The sequence below is a fragment of the Lampetra fluviatilis genome, chromosome 42, assembly GCF_964198595.1.
Source record: "Lampetra fluviatilis chromosome 42, kcLamFluv1.1, whole genome shotgun sequence".
Taxonomy (NCBI): domain Eukaryota; kingdom Metazoa; phylum Chordata; class Hyperoartia; order Petromyzontiformes; family Petromyzontidae; genus Lampetra; species Lampetra fluviatilis.
Window position 1 is genome coordinate 9,597,465 of NC_136316.1, and position 19,384 is coordinate 9,616,848.

Consider the following 19,384-nt stretch of genomic DNA (forward strand, 5'->3'; position numbering starts at 1 on the left):
ACAGCGTCTCATTCACATGAGACAATTTACCTTATTTAATCCGGAAGACACCGTTTGCTCGTTCTTGTTGTTTATATGTATATACTTTGTGCTTGCGTATTTTAAAATAACAGATTCCTAATCCAAATGTGTCCGTGCTGTGCTCAATTATGGAGAACCCAGGTTCAATTATATTGTTTATTGTTGTAGCTTACTGACCCGCCCCCACTGCTTCATAGCTCATCGGATTTCTCCTTCAGTCTAGATTCTGAATTCCAGCAGACAACTGATCACCAGCATTAGTTGGGCCTTCCAACCGCTGTGTAAGTGGTTGGGCTCACATGTCAGTGGGCCAGATGCAACGAAGCTACGGCCCGGTTACGGCCTGCGGGTGGTCGGTTCTTCGCCCGTAGTCGGCGAGACTAAAGCGGGAGACGTTGGTCTGCGTGCGTGCTTTTGGGTCGCGTGCAGGCATTCAGAAGCTGGTGCTCTGTGGGAGGATGGGAGAGGCCATCGACACGACCCAGCAGTGCTACCCGGGCCTGCTTGACCGCAATCCGGAGCTGCTGTTTCGCCTCAAGTAAGGGGGCACGTTGCATCTCCACCGCGCCGCCAGCACCCCCGGCCGCGCGCAGGCCAATAACACTCACGCCGCTTGGTTTATCTGCGGTCCCCGAGGGCGGAGACTGTTTTCACGAGCTCTCGGCCTTGGGACGTTTGACTTGTGTCTCGCCGAGCGATTTCCCCGTGCGAGCAGCAAGCGTAGCGGGTTAGCGCGCTGCGCTACGAACTAGGCGACCCGAGTTCGATTCCCTCTCACGGCCACCCACCGCATCGTGTGCCGTACTGATGCCCAGACGAACAGCACTTGCCCCAGCAGTCTATTAAAGGTTACACGGAGGATCTTTGTTTGGCAAGTACATCCGGAGAAAACCCATTCAGAAGTGGCGTTTGCAATATATTCCATGCGGACTGGATTCTGCTGTCTTCACATTAACCCTGCCCTCGTCTTCACCCGATGTCGCTCCAAAACGCCACTCAAACGTCTCACTGGCTTCCCTCCCCACGGAATCGCGAGTGTTTGGTGCGTAATCCATGCCGATGCTGGGAGGTGTCCCCCGGTTGTATAACTTGCTGTGGATGAGAGGCTTTTCTCATACCCAAAGGTGCATTCTGCAGAAAGACAGGAATAAATTAGGATATTGTGTTGAAACGGATTGTACAATTGTGTTGTCAGCCCAATTATTATTATTGTTGTTGGCTGGGTGCTGCAATAATCCATTTCTCATTGTTCTTTGTGCCAGCAGTGTCAACTCATTGCTTAGCATTAGCCTCTTCTGGCCATATGAAAATAATTGTATTTATAGAAGGAGAACCTAATCTTATCAAATGCTTTTCCTTTTGCCATCATTAGAATTATAGGATAGTTGGTGTAAGTCGTAGACTGGTGTTTTGAGTGTAAAACACAATTTTGGAACCAATAATCCTGGTCTCACAGTGGACTCTTCTCTGGTTGGTTAGTGCACTGTCCACCAGGGGTCCATGACGGCTCTCCAGGTGGTCTATGGAATAATGGAAATTCAAGTTGATCCCGAAATATTTTTGCTTCGGGCATTAATTCATATTTCACTAATTTAATTAAGAAAAATTACTTGGGTAAAGTACCCTGATTGCCACCACAGAGGCAACTCTAGAGATCCCGTATAAAGGGTATGTGGCCTATTCTTTCACGTCGGGATACATCTTCCATCACGTTGGAGCTAATTTAGCAACAGCCTTTCATGTGGGCAGCACTTCCAGGTGATGTCTGCGTCTGCCAAGAGATCCCCGTAGCCTCAGCAAGCTCCCGCGGCTTTGTAACAACCGGTCCCACGCGGCAACCGCCGTGGCTCCAACCACGTGTGTGTCCCCCCCCCCACCTCGCGTGCTGCGTCCCCCAGGGTGCGGCAGTTTGTGGAGATGGTGAACGGCACGGACAGCGAGGTGCGCTCGCTGGGCGGCGTGCGCAGCCCGAAGTCGCAGGAGCCCTACCCGGCGAGCCCTCTGCGCTCCTGCCACACGCCGGGCTCGAGCCCCGCGCACGCGCAGGTCGCGCCCGTCGCTGCCGCCGCCACGGCAACCGCCGCGGCCGCCGGTGCCGCGCCGGTGCTGCACCCGGCCACCTCCTCGTCCTCGTCCTCCTCTTCGTCGTCTTCGTCGTCCTCCAACGGGGCCTGCACACATCCTCTGAGTACGCGCCTTGGCGCGTGGGCCCGGGCGCACGAGGCACCGTCACGCGCGCACGGAGAGAGCGTGGGGACGGTGATGTAGGGTTGTGGGGACCTACAGCGCAGGCCGTGCTGGTGCAGCACTAAGCTCCGAGCGGGAGTGGTAGCGCAGCACCAAGCTGTGACCGCCTCGTATTGATTCCCGGCTACGAGTAACATCGGTGGCAAGTGCACCTGGGCCTCTCCTACGTCAATTGAACCTTGAGTAGGTTCATGGCGTGGGTTGTGAACAACAGCACTGGGAGACGATGGTGGCCGGGCATGGCCACACCACAACCTTTTTTTCCATGCCTGCACTCATAGGTGCCGCCCCCGCTCACAGCAGTTTGACCCTCTTGTCGCTGTTTGACCCTCGTGTGCCGTGCCAGCCTTCGTACGTGCTCGCGAACAGCACTTGCCCCAATAGTCTGTTAAGGCTATACAGAGGATATTTGTCTTTGTGTGATAGGTGAGGGGGCGGGCAGCAGTAATGGTGTGTCGGAGGGAAAGCCGCCCGGCTCTGCCCGGCACGGCAAGCACACAGCCAACCACAACGGCAGCTCCAACACAGACGACAGCAGGTCAGTGTCGCCGGCGTTCGTGGCTTGGCTCCTCGGCTCCTCGGCTCCTCGGCGCCCTGGCGGGGGGGGGGGGGAGCCGCGTGCCATGGTGGCCTGTAGAGCGGAGAAGCCGTCGTGGCGGCCCGCGTGCCCTGCAAGCTGCCAGCGAAGAGTTGAGAAGCGAATTGCCAATGTCTGATTTCAACCGCAGCGGATTGGTGTTATTTTTTCGCAATGAAATATAATAGCACCCGGTCATTGTCTTGAGTGTGCATCTCGCTTAAGTAGAAGACTCTGGCTGGTAACGACGCCTCCCTTCCTACCCGGCTCCCTCCACCTCCCATTTAATTACACGGAGCCAACCCCCCTGTTCGCCCCCGCCCCCCCCCCCCCGTGTGCGCGCCTGCAGCAATGGAGAGGACGACGATGACGAGGAGGACGAAGAAGAGGACGAGGAGGACGACGAGGAGGAGGGGATGGACTACTACAGCAACGGCGTGACGGAGCCCGCCGAGACCAATGGCGTTCTTAACGGCAGCTGTAAGCACGACGGCACGGTGACGGCGCGCCTCGATGAGGAGGAGGAGGACGACGCCGACATGGGTACGACGTGTGGGTCTCCCGTCGTGCGCACGCGCCCCCGTAGGGTTTTATTGACATTGCTCTTTAGCTATTTTTATTGTACCAGATAAGGCCTGCTGAGGATTTTTTCTCTTTTTCAGAAGCGACCTGCCCACAAATTATAGCTCAACGAAGTTGCTTATTGCGTGGAAATGTATTGCAGCCAATTACTATTAATGCGTGTTGGTTATAAATTTCGAGGGAAAAACCGGAGGACTAGGAGAAAAACCCACGCTCCTACGGGGAGAGAGACACCGCAAACTCCAAATACACAGCAGGCCTCAGGGTCGGGATCGAACCCACGACCTCCTGTATACCAGGCGAGTAGTTAACATCTCACCACGGAGAGAGAGAGACACGCAAACTCCAAATACACAGCAGGCCTCAGGGTCGGGATTGAACCCACGACCTCCTGTATACCAGGCGAGTAGTTAACATATCACCACGGAGAGAGAGAGACATGCAAACTCCAAATACACAGCAGGCCTCGGGGTCGGGATCGAACCCGCGACCTCCTGTATACCAGGCGAGGTAGTTAACATCTCACCACCGTTTCCCAGCGTGCGGAACCCCGCGGTGGGTTCCCCGCGGTGGGTTCCGCATCCTGTACTCATCCCGAGGTGAGTCGTGAGCGTCGGCCGTACCGAGGGCGCCTGCGAGTGTCGCCCGTGGTTTTGTGTTGCCCAGAGTGAGTGTTGTTCCCTGTCACGAGTCGCACGTAGCGAACTTTCCCGTAGCCAGTGCACCATGCTGTGTTCTCCGCACCAAGTGTTTTACACGAGTGTGTTGCGCGTGGGTGCATTGTGCACGCTGTTTGTGTGTACCTGTGCGCGTGCCGGATGCGGTCTGTGCAGTGTCCGGTCTGCATGATGTGCATTGTGAGTGCGGTGCCTGTGGATGTGTTGTGTCTGCGTGTGGTGTTGAACTGCCATTTGTCCGGTGCGTGTGCTTCTTGCGGTTGGGGTAACGTGGCGTGCGCGGTGTGTTCCAGACGTAGACGTGGCTGGCGTGCGGAGGCAGCTGTGCGGGGGGTTCCAGGCGGCCGTGGAGCGAATGATCCAGTTTGGCCGGGAGCTGCAGCTCATGTGCGACACGCTGACCCGCGAGGACGGCAAGCACACCGCCGACAACTCACGCACGCTGCAGGCAAGCGCACACACGCACACACTACAACAAATATCTCCCGTATCGCCTGAACAACGGAATGTTGTTAGCGACCATCATGTATGAAGGCCGGAACGGCACACGAGAGAGAGGGGTGGCCACCATCACGTCTAGACACCTTTGTCTCCCCAGTGGCGATGTTTACACACCGCACCAGGTACTCAGAGTCGACCTAGGGGAGGCCCAGGACCAGTTTAGATAATCGTCACTTTTGTTGCTGGTGGCCGTGAGCGGGAATCGAACTCGCATCGCCGGGTTCGTAGTGCGGCGTAGCGCTAACCGCCGCACGACGTGCACCTCGAGCACGGCGATCCCCGCTCTGTTGCCGTTCAAGGCGGCATTCGCACTGGAGAGGCAACGTCCGGAGACTTGGTCATGAGCGGAGCTTGAAGATCGGGGTGTCGACTGCAACAACTTTTCAGGAATTTTTGCAGAAGGGAGGAAGCGATGGCAGCGTGGTGGAATCACAAGCATTGATCGTGATGATTTCGATTTTTTGTTTACTCTTGTGCAGAATTTGTGGCGTCTTGGACTGTGGATTTCTTGCACAACTGCTCGTTATAATGTAACTTCCCGAAAAATAATTTTCAATTTCACGGCTAACAAGTCACTTGTGTGTTTACTTTGTTGTCCTTCCTCCACACCTTGAATTATCACGGTTTGCTCCGAGCGGGGCGACAAGTTCAACGCACATGTACATTTGTTTGCAAAGAGCCGGAGCCTCGAGTGCCACTGAGAAGGGGAGAGACACCAATGTCACTGCTGAAACACAATCTGCCATTATACCCACACGGGGTGACGCACATGTAACATCGGGATGGGGGAAAAAACATCACTTGGTAAACTTTGTTCTTCCATTCGCAACGGTATTCTTTTAGTCGTCAAATAAAAAATATTTAACTTTCTTTTTTGTAGAAATTTAATCAAAATAGAAAAACACAAAACCTTACGATTGATTTTTTACAGCAGAGAAATAAATACCGTATCAAGGCTTTAAATGCCGAATTAGGATTGTATGTGCAAAATAATAACATCGTGTGATCAATGGCAATTGTGAATGGTGTGAAAGAAGTTCAACGTACATACATAAAAGCACGCCCTTTCCTTTTCAGCCGACGCAAGTTTCAATCGGTTGCCTTGGGCATCGTGTGGCGTTCGGGGGGAGGCTGCAATTTTTTGGAGCTGTTGTATTGGTGGGGCGGGGGCTAGGAGCGTTGTGTATATTGCCCCTGTAGACCGAGTGCCATGCGTGGCGTTTGCGTGCGTGCGTTGGTGCAGGACGCGTTCAGCTTGCTGGCGTACGCCGACCCCTGGAACAGCCCCGTGGGCTATCAGCTCGAAGCCACGCAGAGGGAACAGATCTGCAGTGCACTCAACAGCACTATCCTAGGTGCAGCATTCGGACACACGCGTGTGGACACAAGTGGCCTTGACATCCCACTGCCAGGATGCGTTATTACAATGTAATTGGTGGCAAAATTGAACATCTTTTTTTTCGTATGAGAGTTTTCTGAAGGATAGCTGGTCACATGGGCTATGCTTGGTGGAGCCATGTGGCCAGCCATGTAGCTGGCCACATGGCTATGTTCGAAATGCTTGGTGCAAAATTGGGAATATTAAAGTTTTTTTCCTTTTAGGGGTCTCTTCATCTGTTTGGGGTCACCGTGGGCATCGACAGTCAGTAGTCATCCTACTTTGGGGGGTACTAGCCAGTTGCATAGGAATGTGGAATTTCCATCACCAGCTGAGGGCCGCAAAAGGAAATGTTGAGTACCGGTCCGTTGCCAAATTGATCAGGATTATTACACCGTGGCTTGTCGAATGCGAGACCCGCGGCCGAGTGGCGACGTCTGACCACGTTGCGTGTGTGCTGCTGCTGCTGCTGCTGCCCTTGTCTCTGCAGAGGCTCAGGGCCTTCCCAAGCAGCCGGCGCTGCTGCTGGCCGTGGGGCAGGTGACCGAGTGCCTGCGCCTCATGTCCCGCTCCAGCCTCGGGGCGTGCGCGTTCGCGCGGCTCGAAGACTACCTTTAGTGTCGCACACAACGCACGGGGGGCGCGTGCGTCGTGTGCGTGGTGCGTGCGTGCGAGTGTTTTGGAGCGAAGAAGAGCCAATGCATGCGCTCCGGAAAAAAAATACGACCCAGCCAACCCGACTCATTATTATTATTATTTTTGTTTATTTTGTTGCACACGCGCATGATGCACCCACGCGCTACGGGCAGCCTGCCCCCACCGCCCGGTGGAGCTTCGGGGTCGCGCACAGAGACAAACGCCACGAGCGCTCCGCTGCGCTCGTGCCGCTCGCCGAGACGCGAGCGATGGGACGAGTTGCGCCTCCCGCCATGCCCCGCCGCCCGCCTCAAGCTGCCCGGCACCACGGAGCAAGGCTCGCCGGGGTTACAGCGGCGATGTTAACCACCCACGGACTATAAGCGTGTGTTTTAAAAGAAGTTTTTATTTCATTGTTGTGTTTATTTTCTCCCCCCTTCCGATATTCTAAACGTTTTGCATTTGAGTGAAATAGAAAGAGAACGTGAGAGAGATGCATACATAAATAGAAAACTAAATATTTGCAGGGCATTTCTTCAACTCGCCGTTGCCTGGTTCGTGACAACTGGGTATGGGGATGGCTCTACAAGGGGCGGCTTTAACGAGGGTGTTCATTAAACAAGTGTGTATGTGTGTGTTAAAGGAGACGAGATGCCGGTGTTGAGGTAGGGGAAGTGTGGAGATGTGGTGTGCTGCTCGGTGGCTTTGCAGTCAAACTGCTCGCCACGCTCAGCCCGTGTGCATTCAATGCGTGCCGCCGACTATCGCTGCCCGCTAACGACCCCTCGTATTGGTAACGCCGAGAGCGCAGCGCGACAACCGAAGGTGAACGGCGGAGAACCGGCAGTGCCGGGCTTGGCGATCGGGGAAAGAAGACAACTGTTAGGCGACGGAGCTAAAATAGCGGCCAATCATAACGTATAACCCTGCCCGCAATACTAACCACACCAGCCAACCAGACCTGCGCGCCCTACCCCCGTGCTCTTAACCAACGGATTAACTCCCCCCCCCCCCCCAGGCACATGCTCCACTTGGAGCACATCCATCATTGTGACCCAATCCGCTGATGCTTCGTGTAGCTCCCATTTTACTGTTCGTGGTCTTTCCACTCGTGGTGTTTACAGCGCCACCTGCTGTCACGTGGAGTTTTTCAATAAGCTCGGCATTCGTGTACCAAGATTGGAGCCAAATCCCACGTTGACATTTACACACCACTTTCTTGCCACACCAGACTGTCCCTCCCCGCCACGTATCTGTACCAGTTGTCCAAGTCTCCGTTTCAAGAGGTCGATGAAAGTCGTTTGACTTTCATCGTACGTGGCCAATTAGTACATTAAAATCGATTTGGTCTGTGTTTGGGGTAGCCCGAATTCAGGCCGTGCTTCCATTTCTTCGAGTGCCTCACCTGCATTTGGCGAGACTTGAGTAGAACTTTCCATCTGACTGAGGGTTGGGGGGGAATGAGCGCTCCGTGCGTCTCGTCGGGCCTCCTGAAGCCGCCCCCTGTGCCAGCACGTAGAGGGCAGGGGCAGATGCATTCATGAAGATCTTTTTTATGACGGGGGAAATGAAAAGCGCGGACAAGTCGTATTTTAGCAAAAAACGACTGTAGACTTGCTTCGGTGCACAGAGTATTACTATTGTTGTTAGAGAGGTCGGCGGGTGAAAGAAGACGGGGGTGTTTGATTTTAAGCGAATTTGCGGTTGTGTTTTTAAAGCGAGTGTATTGCCGAGAAATCCCACGACTGGGACCCGCAGCGAGCGAGCCGCGTGTGAGCTCGGCCGTGCAACGCACCTCCCAGCAGTGCTGCGTCGGAAACAACAAGGTCCCCCCTCCACGGTGCAGACCGCGCAGACGTGTGGGATGCTTTGTGTTCGTTCACACGGTGTTGTCATTTATTTTTGTCCATGACCCTATCTTCCCCCCACCCCACTCCCCGAAAAGCTGTGGAAACATTCATTCTGAAGCATACAACTTTAGCTGCAGGAGACCGGGTTTCGCTTAATGGCACACGGGCGACGCGCCAGGAGAGACTGAAAGGAGGAGGCTGCGGCGACGCGTGGTGATTTGACGCGACGTGCTGGCGGGCCGTGGGGTGAGGTTCGTGTAAAAGCAGCGGCGGCAGCAGCTCATCCCATTTGTTAGCGGTGCGTCTTCCTTTCCCATTTGGCTTCTCAATATGAAATGTAACGCCGAGCAAATGAGCGGCACTCCGGTCAGAGCGTTCGCCATTAGTAGGTTGCGATTCGGGACGTCAACAGTGGGGTCATCCAATTTGAATACACAGGCCCCTGTCATAGGAATGTGAAATGTAACGCAAAATGTACTTCTTTGCCACCAATGGAGGGTCAGTGCCCACCCCATTGCTCTTGATGCTCATAAAACAAAAACCCCGTCTGGAGCTGTGCGCGCGTCCTGACGGTGGGTCTCCTGGAGCAGAGATTCACAGCCACCGATCGCGGTCCCAAAGCTTTACAACCCAAGTCCAAACCCTTAAATAATCTACACCTCGAGTTTACTTTTCATGAGTTTTACAAAAGTGTTTACCATAGCAATGAAACGGCAAATGTTGTAAACCTCACTCTTTCCTGTGTTTTCCTTTCTATGTTGTACCCAAAATATCTTTCGTTGGTCCTTTATCAGTCGTGCTGTGGCGTGGAGAAATTTGCATTTGTAACCTTCGGCGGTGACAGCCAGCGGTGCATCGCTTGGTGTTAAAGAACCGCCTCTCGGAAGAAGACGCCGTAGGACTACTTTTAGGGGCTCTTCACTATGCCTCTTGCACACACTACCACGTACCCTGCACAAAGAGAGGGAATCCGCCAAACGAAATGACAATTCAACCGTACCCGAGCGATCGTTTTAACCGTGGGGCGGCTGCCTTTGCATGGTCCCAGGCTCTCGGCGATGCCTGCCTCCTCGGTGCTCTTGACGCGGTGCTGGCTCCCCGAACCGCCTGGGCCACCTCTACATTTGCCTGTTCCATTTAAATCTCGGATAACGTTTTGAGAGCACGGGGGGCAAAAATCCGACGATTGGCACGGTTGGCTACGTACGGTGTGAAAGAAGTTCAACGTACATATGCATAAAAAAACAACTCAACTGAGGCTGCTCAAGGATGTTGACTGGCTCACCCGTGGCGTTGCTCACCGAGTCCATGAGGCTGTGTACACGAATCAACTTCTCTTGAAACGGGCAGGGGGCTTGCAATGCCACTGGGCTCCTTGGAGCTTCGCCGTGCTCCCATTGGATAGGCGCGGACACGGCTCGTATCTTGTGCGAGTGACGATTGCACATTTGACTTTAAAACTTCCACATTTGAAACATTTCAAATTTACTCATCATGAAGTTATATCAGTTTGAACCATCTCTGGTGCGTTTTGAATATTTTTTTTTGCGTGTAATGCACCAAATTTTTTGTGCGCATTATCAAGTGTTATAAAACTCTTGGAACAGCACTATCTCTTTCATCTGTGGGTTTTGGAAATGCGCATGATCCCGATGTTCCTTGCCGGGGCTCCAAGTGGACATTGGGGCCCTCCGTGGCCATGCTGCCTAAGGTCCCCGCGCCATGCTGGCAGGTGATGCTAGCGGTGGTGACCACACTTTGTAAGCTAAACAATAAGGGGTAAAGTTACGAACATCAATTAGTCATTTTAATTTTCAATCATTTCATGTTTTTATATATCTAAAAATAAAAATTCTTCAGCGTTTAAAAAGTACTACGTTTTTACGTGCTACGTGACCAACCGCCCTTGTCTCTGTACGCCTGACCACGCCGTGACGCTTTGCCTCTAAAAGGGGGGACACACGTAACCTGGGAGAGCCGTCTAGCGAACGGTAGAGAGAGGTGCGGGAGCCTCATCGTCCCAAAGAGAATGGGAATGGTCTGGCTCAACCAGGCCAGGCCCAACACCGCACGGAGACACGAGGACATTGCTTTGGTGAACGTTGACCGCGCGACGCCGCGGCGTTGTGAAGTGTCGCCCGTCGTGTGTGTAACTGCTCCTCCTGCGCGTACTTTGTGAAGGACCACCTGCCAATACCGACGTGCTGGCGTTATCCATTGCTAAGCTCCGATTTTGATTTGTGTGCCTAAAAGGTCCCCTCTGCGTGTAAAGACGCTGTTTTGTTCAAAAGGGGTTCTACGTTGGAAGACGACCGACGGGCATTCTTTGATGAGGTCGCTGTTGGTGTACGTGGGAGAAATCCAGAGTGGAGAATGAAAATGCACATACAGTACACGTGTAGGTCAGAGACGGGCTCACTCTGCTGCACCATCCCTGCTCGACTTTAATGGCCCAGCGTCTTACGCGCGTCATCTTCACCGCCCTCGCTACGCCCGGACGATTTCAGTCTACCACAACCCTCCCCCCGGCCCGTGTGCCGCTTGGTTGGCCCTGACCGTGCGTGACCCCCGGCCACCGTCACGGCGGCATCGTCAGGTGTGGCCGTGACCCCCCCCCCCCGGCCCGTGCGTGGTGACGCTCCGCACGATGCTCGCCGCCGGCCCCTCTTCGCCTGGGTGGTGGTGCCGCCTCTCGGCGCTGATTTCTGGGCTGCGCGCACGACCCGAGGCAGGTGGTGGCGCAGAGACGGGCGGTCGGTGCAGCTTCGCCGAATCCCATGTCCACGAAACGTGAACTAAACTTTGAATCGATGCAATAAACTCGATCCTGAACCGGTTAAGAGTTTAGAAAGATATTTTCCCTTCAGGAGAATACCGTGACATGTAAAGTGGATTTTTTTTCTCTCCGTTCCTTCCAGTGAGGAATATATGTATACAAAGTAATCTCATTTTCGCTTTTACTTGGTGTGCGTCCGCCTGCCTGTTGTAGACACTTTTGCACATGCTCCACGGTATCCTTCAAGCAAAGCACCCTCTCTCTTCATTTCAACAATACCCAGTACACATCGGAGGTTGTAGAAATTGTCCAAAATAGATTTTTTTTAAGTTTGGGTAGGCTATTAATTGACTTTGTTAAACTTATACATAATTGAAGTAAAGCAAACTTAACTCTATTTTCATATATTCCACAATGCATGCGTGCAAAAACTGCTCCTGATTTGAGCTGATTGGCCCACGGCATCGCTGCTGTAAAATCCGATAGACTCGTGGCGGGGATGCGTCTTGCCGTGGCAGTCCCAGCTAAAGCCGAGCGGTGGGCTTCCGTGCGTGGAAGCCGAATCGAGGGCACCGATCCCCCGTTGTGAACCTGCGGGTAGCGTCGTGTCGTCGGCGTGGCGTCACCTGGAAGTGAGCGTCCTCGAGAACCAGCGCGGACTGACTTTGCCAGCCGGCTTGGCCAGCCGGCTTGGTCTTCTCTCCTCCAGCTCTGGTTCAGGTTTTGGTGTTTGTAGTCCCGTGAGTGTCGGGACCGCTTCCCGGGTCGGATCCTTTCCAGGGCGTGCAGGCTCTCGTGTGAACTCAATGACCGTCTATTTTATTTGAACGTCCTCCCTTTCGGTTTTTTTGGCATTCGTTTTCACCCGGCTGCTCAGTGTGGTTCCGTTTTCTTGGCCTGGCCACTTTGTCACCATTCCCTCCAAGCAAAAGTTTCTCTCGAAGGGTACCGCTGTCGCCCGTCCAAGAGAAATTAAATAAGTTCTCGGATTGTGCCGTCGCTGCCGATCTGTGTGCCGCTGCTCGTTTTTCCGTGGGGCCCGGCGGACCGCTGAGGCACCGTGGAAGAAGTTCAACATACAGAGCAGAAGGGGGGGGGGAGGGGGAGAAACTCAGATGGGCCTGAGCAGTGATGAAGTCGGGCAGAACGTGCGCAGCGCTTGCATTTAGGTGTTGTGATGCAAGTTCAGGTGGCGAGGTGGCTCGGAGGTCAGTTTGCCGAGCTGGTACTGCTCGGTTTCTGAGCCCTAGACCGTTGGTAGTAAATTGATGGCCTCAGCCTGGTGTCACCGATGACTGCACGAAAAAAAAAACAGTCATTATGATGTGGTTCTGAAACTTAATTGGGCTACATTCCATAGCATTGGTTTTCAGTTTGACTATTATTGCTGTCAGTAGCAGGGCAGGTGAGAAAGTGATCTCCCCTTCTATATGGACTCGAGGTCACTCGAAGGGATCTCGAGGTGGTTCTGTGTAACCTGCTTCTGTGGGCTGTCCTCTTGACGCGCCGTTCCGCGACAGATCCGAATGAACGCTTTTGTCTCGTGACATGACGTCAATAAGACAATTGGGTAGAAACGATGTCCGAGGTATTTTTTTACACGATTTTTTTTGTGAACAACGCTCAACGTACTATCTTTGTCAGCTCAATTTCATGTCGGCCGAAGAGCCCGGTGTAAATCCAGCTACTGCTGCATCTCGAAGTTCGACGAGATTGATGTTCAGGCCACAGTAGGGGGAGGGCTCATAGCTTCATTGCAGCCAAGCATAGGCGAGGCATTGGTGAGTTTGTGTCTCCATTTGTCGCAATGAGTGAAGCGTGCGGAGCTAAAAGTCGTTACCCCAAATTGTGTCAATTCCTTGCAAACCGACGACGCCAGCCAGCCCTGTCGATGATTGAATCTTGGAATGTTGCTGTGCCGCGCGTCTCCCAGTGGCGTTCCTGTAAAACCAGACTTTGAGCCATGAAATCGGCCCGAATTCTGGTCTCCCAGAAGCTATGTTTGAGAATGTCGATCCTGACTGAATAAGTGGCCTTGTGTTGTTAAAGGCTTTAGATGTTACTGTGCACGGGTGTGGTGGGGTGAAATGCAGAAAGGCATTCGATGTAACGTGGTAGTGTAATGTCGGTGAGGGCAAGTATATGGCACGTGCCTCTGTCCCGCTTGATGTTACCGCTCTCAATCTGTCTCTCGTCAATAACACGTTTACACTTTAGGCCAATGTGCAATGCTGGAGGAATTTTCACCGCTACAGATTCGTGCGCAGACAAGTACGAGGGGTGTTTCAAGAGACGCCGAGGCAGAATTGGGAGGTTAACCGCGGATCGGGTATCGCGCGCGCTCGGCTGAGAAGGCGCTCGCACGTTCAGCATCAGTTGCCCACGAGCCCCCGCGTGATTTGTACCATCGCAGCGGCCGCTCTGCTCTTGCCCGAGTGGTGGTCGGGGTTGCCTGTCGGGTCACCGTCGGCCCTCTTGTTCGGGTCGCCCATCGCTAACTGACGGGTTGCGCGTTTTTTGGGACGCCCTCGTGCGTGCCATGACATGCAGCTCGTGCCACGATTTAGATTGCGACGCAAACCATAAACCACGTTGCTTCTTTGTCGATCATGGACACGATCTATCCGAGGCAATGTGTACATATAAATTAAGCATTTTTGGACATTAAACATTCTGCTGCTCCAGGACGATGCGATGCCCTCGCGGCTATTAAACGCCCCCCCCCCCCCCCACACGTCCCGAGCTCTGTAGACTCGCTTTGTGCGGCTCCGACTGTGCGTCGTCACATCGTAGTGGGGAGGGGGGGGTCACGGTGGCCCCAGCGTGTGGCTGTGCACTCGTCTTCAGCCTGCACGAACGCGCGCGTGCGCGCCCTGTCCGCTGCACGACGCGTATTCGGTGCCGCGGTGCATGCTGGGCATTCCGAACCCAGTCACGTCGATGGAGGGAGGCAATTGCGGCGGCGACGGTGGCGGTGCACGTGAATGTTTCGTGGGGGTTTCCCCCCCCTCCCATTTTAGAATTAAATGCACCTGGGACGGCCCCACAATACACAGCTCGCCTACAAATCAACCCCCGTTATTTCGGTTGTGTGCTCCCTTAACATCAGCGATGATGACGTGCAAAGGTGGAAGGTGCCCGTGCTGCAAAGAGTCGTGGTCAATACCACGCAGCCAGTTTGGAGTTCGATTTCCCGCAGCGGCCTGGTAATTTCCGCAGGGCATTATTGGAACCAAAGGTGCTGACCGCTGCCAGGCGGATTCCGACACGGAGCGCTAGACCACGATGTGCCTTCGTCTTAGCTCAAATTTCTCCGTGTGAGACTGCCCACGACTAAATTGTAAAATTATTATATTTGTTCCTACGGAACGACAGTATGTTCGGGTATCCTATGCAGCTAATGATGAATCGGGCTCATTCGGTTAAATGGGTCATTGTTGGGCGCCGTTCCCCGAATTTACCGATCTGCTAAAAAAAAAGTTCGCAATTGACATTTGGAAAAGCTGCGATGAAGGAGAACACCGCGGGCCGTGCATCCAGAACCTCCCCTCCCCGCGCCGATTGGAGGTCGCACGCAGCCGGCAGAGCACGGCCTCGAACGCCACTCGCCGTTCCCCGCCGCTGCAGTGTGCGTGCTCTGTCCACGCTTAGCAACCTTCGGTATAACAACAAGACAACGTCCTCGTGAACGCCCATTGCACCTGATGATTGCTAAACCTGCACTGTTGCGGTGGTCCCTGAGACCCGGTGTTCGAGAAGCCCTGTGCTGCTGCTGCGTGTCGCCACAGACGGTGGAACTGGAAAGAAGTTTGTCCTCTTTTCTTCACGGCTTCAAAATTTTGACGGCCGCAATGTCGCAACAAACATGGCCCGCTGTTATAATGGTCTCTTTACAAGAGTCGGGCTCGCAATATTTGTTTTTGTCTTGCGAGTCTTGCAGCATTGTGAGTATTTCCCATGATGCCTTTTTGGCTTGCACACCTTTTACGGACAGCAGTGGTTCTTAACCTTTACAACAGCCCTCGTTACAAAACACAATGTTACTAAATACACACGGGGTTTGATGAAACAAAGTAAGTTGTAACTTACGTGCCCGTGCTTAATTTGTGTTTCGGTTATTTACCTTCTAGACAAACGTGGCCACGTCTCGCACCGCCAGAAAGGGCATCTCGCACCCCAGGGGGTGCCTGATGCACCCCAGGTCAAGAACCACTGACCTCAAGGAATCGTAACAACATTATCGAACATTTCCGAGAGGGTGCACGGGAAATTAATTTACTACATTACTCGTAATAAAATTATTCTCAGAGAATTCCGGGTTTTTTTTTTCCTCTCAACCATTTCGGCGATGTTTAAAGAGGATTGAACATCGCCGCACTCACGAACGTTTGGGGTATTCTTGTGGTGCACGTTGTTGATGTTGAACAGACCTTTCAGTGTACAAAGTACATTTTTTGTTATCGGTTCAAGGGGTCGTTGTTGTTATCTTTGGCGCAGAGAAGGGGTCGTTTCGCCGCCAGTGAATGAACTCGCGTCGCCGCGCGCGCGTTGAGCAGTTCGGTTCCACGCGAGTTCTGCTGCTGCTGCTGCACTCGCGGACACCACGACCCTGCGCTGCTCACCTCCGAACCCGCCCAGTGGCGGTGCCGAGCTGGGTGTGGGCCGGCACGGCTCGCATAGCGGACTGGCAAACGTCGTGCGAGCGGTGAGGGCGCTTCGCACAACGAGGGTTAGAGAGGCAGGGAGGGTAGGGGAGGTAGGGAGGAGGGGGGGAGTTGGTTTTGCTTGCCGAGTTCCGCTGTGTCCTCCAGGCGCGTCCACCACACCCGGGCGATCCGTTGCGCCAAGTGGGTTGCATGCAACTGAATCGCTCGTGCGTGGACGTCTCTGGCGTCCACGCACGAGTAGAGGCAGCGATCTGCTCGGCGATTCATCGTGACGTTACCCCACCATGTGCACGTTTACAAACTCCGATTGATCGGTCGTTACGATCCTGAGGGAGGGGGCAGGGCTGTGCTGTCCATGGCGTGGACAGCCGATCCACGGCACACCAGGCGCTGCCGAGTCTCCAACCCTACTCGAGCGGATGTCGACAGAGCGGTCGCAGGGCTGGCGATGGTCGAAGTTGCATGGGTTTCACAGGAGGCGGCATGGTTGCTGATCGCTCGGGGGACGGAGCCGGCGTCACTCCTCACCTGGTCACACGATGGAGTCGCAGAGCTTTTCCTGAAGGATTGTTCCGGTGGCCTCTCGTTCCCGTTTCGCTTCCGCCCCATCCCAGGATCCACTGGATTTGTCGTTCCATCCACTCTGATTTTGTTTGATGTTTCTTCAGCTGCGAGTTTCTCTTTTACTTTTTTCATGGTGAAGTGGGCAATAGAAGCAAGCCTGTATAATGCAGTGTTACTTTGGTTTTCAATTATATATATTTTTAAGTTTAAATGAAACAGTTGAAATCAATAACATTTTCTATTTTATCTCCGTTACGATTTTCAAATGTGGTTTTCGGCTTTCAAGGGGATTTTTCGTCCCATGCAAATGTTTGTTTATGTTGGCTTTTACCCCTGGTATGCGAGTGAAACGTGTGACGTGATTTACGCATTTTGTGGAGACTGCCGAGGTCTGGAAGGAGAGAGCTGCCGATATGTAGAACTCAATCTCATGAAACCAGACCCATGTGGGAATTGGACTTTAGCCTTTTAATCTTTTAACCTGAATCCTAAAGCTAATAATCCGTTCTTGGGATTCCAGATCTCACACTAACTACCTAGTAAACTCGATCCCGTGCTATTTCCACTATGAAGAATCCTGTGCTTTTTCGTAATCCATTCGTATTCATAATCCTGCGCTCATGCCACACCGATCTATGTTCAGGAGTTGTCGGCTTCCGTGGCACCATCTGCCGGGATATCTCGCGCACAAGTCGCCATCGCACGCGCTGGCTTCCACCATCTAAGCCAGACGTCACGTCACGTGGTGTCAGGCAGAGCACCAAACGTCAATGCAGAATCTCGGGCTCTTGCGGTTTATAATTAGTCAACTCGTCTACAGCGTGTTTGAGAATTAACAGTCTCTGTTAAACTAAAAACTATACAACATTTTTATTTTACCAGGTAAGGCCCACGCTGAGTTATATAGCTCGTTTTCAGAAGCGACCTGGCCACAAATGGGTGCACAACGCAGTGGATTATCGTGTGAAAATCTATATCAGCCAAACACTCTAAATGCATGTTTCTAAATGTGGAGGGGAAAACCGGAGGACCCGGATAAAAAAAACACGCGACCACGGGGAGAGAGAGACATGCAAAGAATTCCCAAATATACAGCAGGCGTCGGGGTCGAACCACGACCTCTTGTATACCAGGCAAGGGAGTTAACATCTCGCCTCCGTGGCGCTCAGTTGGCGGAGCAATGTTGAATCAGAAATCGGGCGATGTCGTTTCGAGAGCTGCGCTATCCGATTGTGTGGGTAGTAGATCGCTCTCGTGTGATTATGGGAACGGCTACCCGATAATCGGGTAACACAAAATTAGTTTGGGGGTGTGGGGGGGAACTCTCCTCCGTGTCCAGGTGTGCCGCTGGACGGGAGGTGATGAGCGTGGCTTGATAATGTCATTGTCATCTTCCATCAGCAGTGTCGCGTGGGTGGGACTTGTAAGGGATGTCCCGCCTTCTTTTTAAGACGGCCCGAGTAATCGACCACAGACAAAAGGAGTCTTAATTGGCGAATTGTACCGGCTCTCGTCACGTTCAATGAATGCCACACTCCGGACAGCAGCACCTTCCCTCGCAATCACGTTGCAAACGTTCTTCACTGCGCGGTTGTTGACCTGCGCAGTCAGTGTGCGGGATGTTGAAGTGACCGTTGACAGGAGCTGCCCTCCTGGTGGGAAGGGCCGGCTGTTGAGGGCGTGCCGCCCGCGTGTTCACGCGAACCGCCCACGTGTTCACGCGTGTCGCCCGCGTGTTCACGCGTGCTCACGCGAACTACTGGCTCTCGTTTGTAAATCGACGCAGCGGCTTCTCACAGGGGACCAGCCAGAAGTCAGGGAGTCCTTCAGTGTTCACTTTTGTTCATTATTCGCATTTGCCATCGATCACACGACGTTTATCTTTTCCACGTACAATCCTAATTCGGCATTTTGAAGTCTTGGTCAGGTATTTATTTCACTGTTGTAAAAAAACACTCATAAGGTTTTGTGTTTTTCTATTTGGATTAAATTTCTACAAAAAATAAACCTCAATATTTTTCATTTCATTTTACGACTAAAACAATACCGTTGTCAATGAAAGAATACAGTTTATGAAGGGATGTTTTTTTCCCCCATCCCGATGTTACATGTGCGTCACCCTGTGTGGGTATAATGGCAGATTGTGTTTCAGCAGTGACATTGGTGTCTCTCCCCTTCTCAGTGGCACTCGAGGCTCAGGCTCTTTGCAAACAAATGTACATGTGCGTTGAACTTCTGTCGCACCGCACGCAGTCCACCGTGATAATCGGAGGTGCAGAGGAAGGACAATAAATTGAACACGAATTCCACAACCAACTTCCGGGGCGCACATTTGTATAATCCTGGCTCTCGTAACCTCTCACTTTTTAGAAGATACAAACAAAACATAAGCTCGACGATGCACGTTCCTTCAATGAATATTGTCCAGAAAAACTAAAACTGCGCCTAAAAATATCGATTGAAAACACAAATTCCAAAATGTCACTTCGTCGTTTATTTGAGTAGAACGTTAACGTTGAAAACGCCGCTCTTGATTCGCTGTGGTAGTCCGTTGCGCTCTGTCTGTTTTTTTTAATGTGGCACAGATTTAACAATCGGACCTCAAATCACACCCAGCAGCTGGTCGACCCAGTACCCCAGAGGCTTTAGAGTCTAGGCACCCGTAGAACAATCGCACTTTGGGGGGGCCAATCATTCACAATCGGTGGCCCCCTCTTTTCGACGAGGTGTCACGCGATAGACCTGGAAAGCAGCGGCCATCGGCCCTTGGCGCGGGAGCAGCAAAACATTGCCCCAATTCTAGACGGCGGAGTCATCCTGCCTGCCGATGGTATATGCACTTAATCGTCAAAATTCTACACACTTTATTTCTATGTATACATACAAAAATATATCAAACAAAATGAAA

The 19,384-nt window shown here is 52.8% G+C and overlaps 1 protein-coding gene across 4 annotated transcripts in view; it reads left to right on the plus strand.

Annotated features, from left to right (window-relative positions):
- LOC144946706 (ran-binding protein 9-like) overlaps window positions 1-19,384 on the plus strand; it is a 76,418-nt gene that overhangs the window by 56,484 nt on the left and 550 nt on the right. For 2 of the 4 annotated variants that reach the window (XM_078875812.1, XM_078875815.1), the window contains 7 exons: window positions 451-559; window positions 1,920-2,209; window positions 2,695-2,806; window positions 3,195-3,388; window positions 4,398-4,552; window positions 5,849-5,960; window positions 6,474-6,694. In XM_078875812.1, the coding sequence (XP_078731938.1) occupies window positions 451-559; window positions 1,920-2,209; window positions 2,695-2,806; window positions 3,195-3,388; window positions 4,398-4,552; window positions 5,849-5,960; window positions 6,474-6,601 (1,100 nt within the window). In that variant the 3' untranslated portion in view covers window positions 6,602-6,694. Of the gene's footprint in view, window positions 1-450; window positions 560-1,919; window positions 2,210-2,694; window positions 2,807-3,194; window positions 3,389-4,397; window positions 4,553-5,848; window positions 5,961-6,473; window positions 6,695-19,384 lie in introns of those variants that run through there. The other 2 variants (XM_078875813.1, XM_078875814.1) reach the window with 2 other exon arrangements.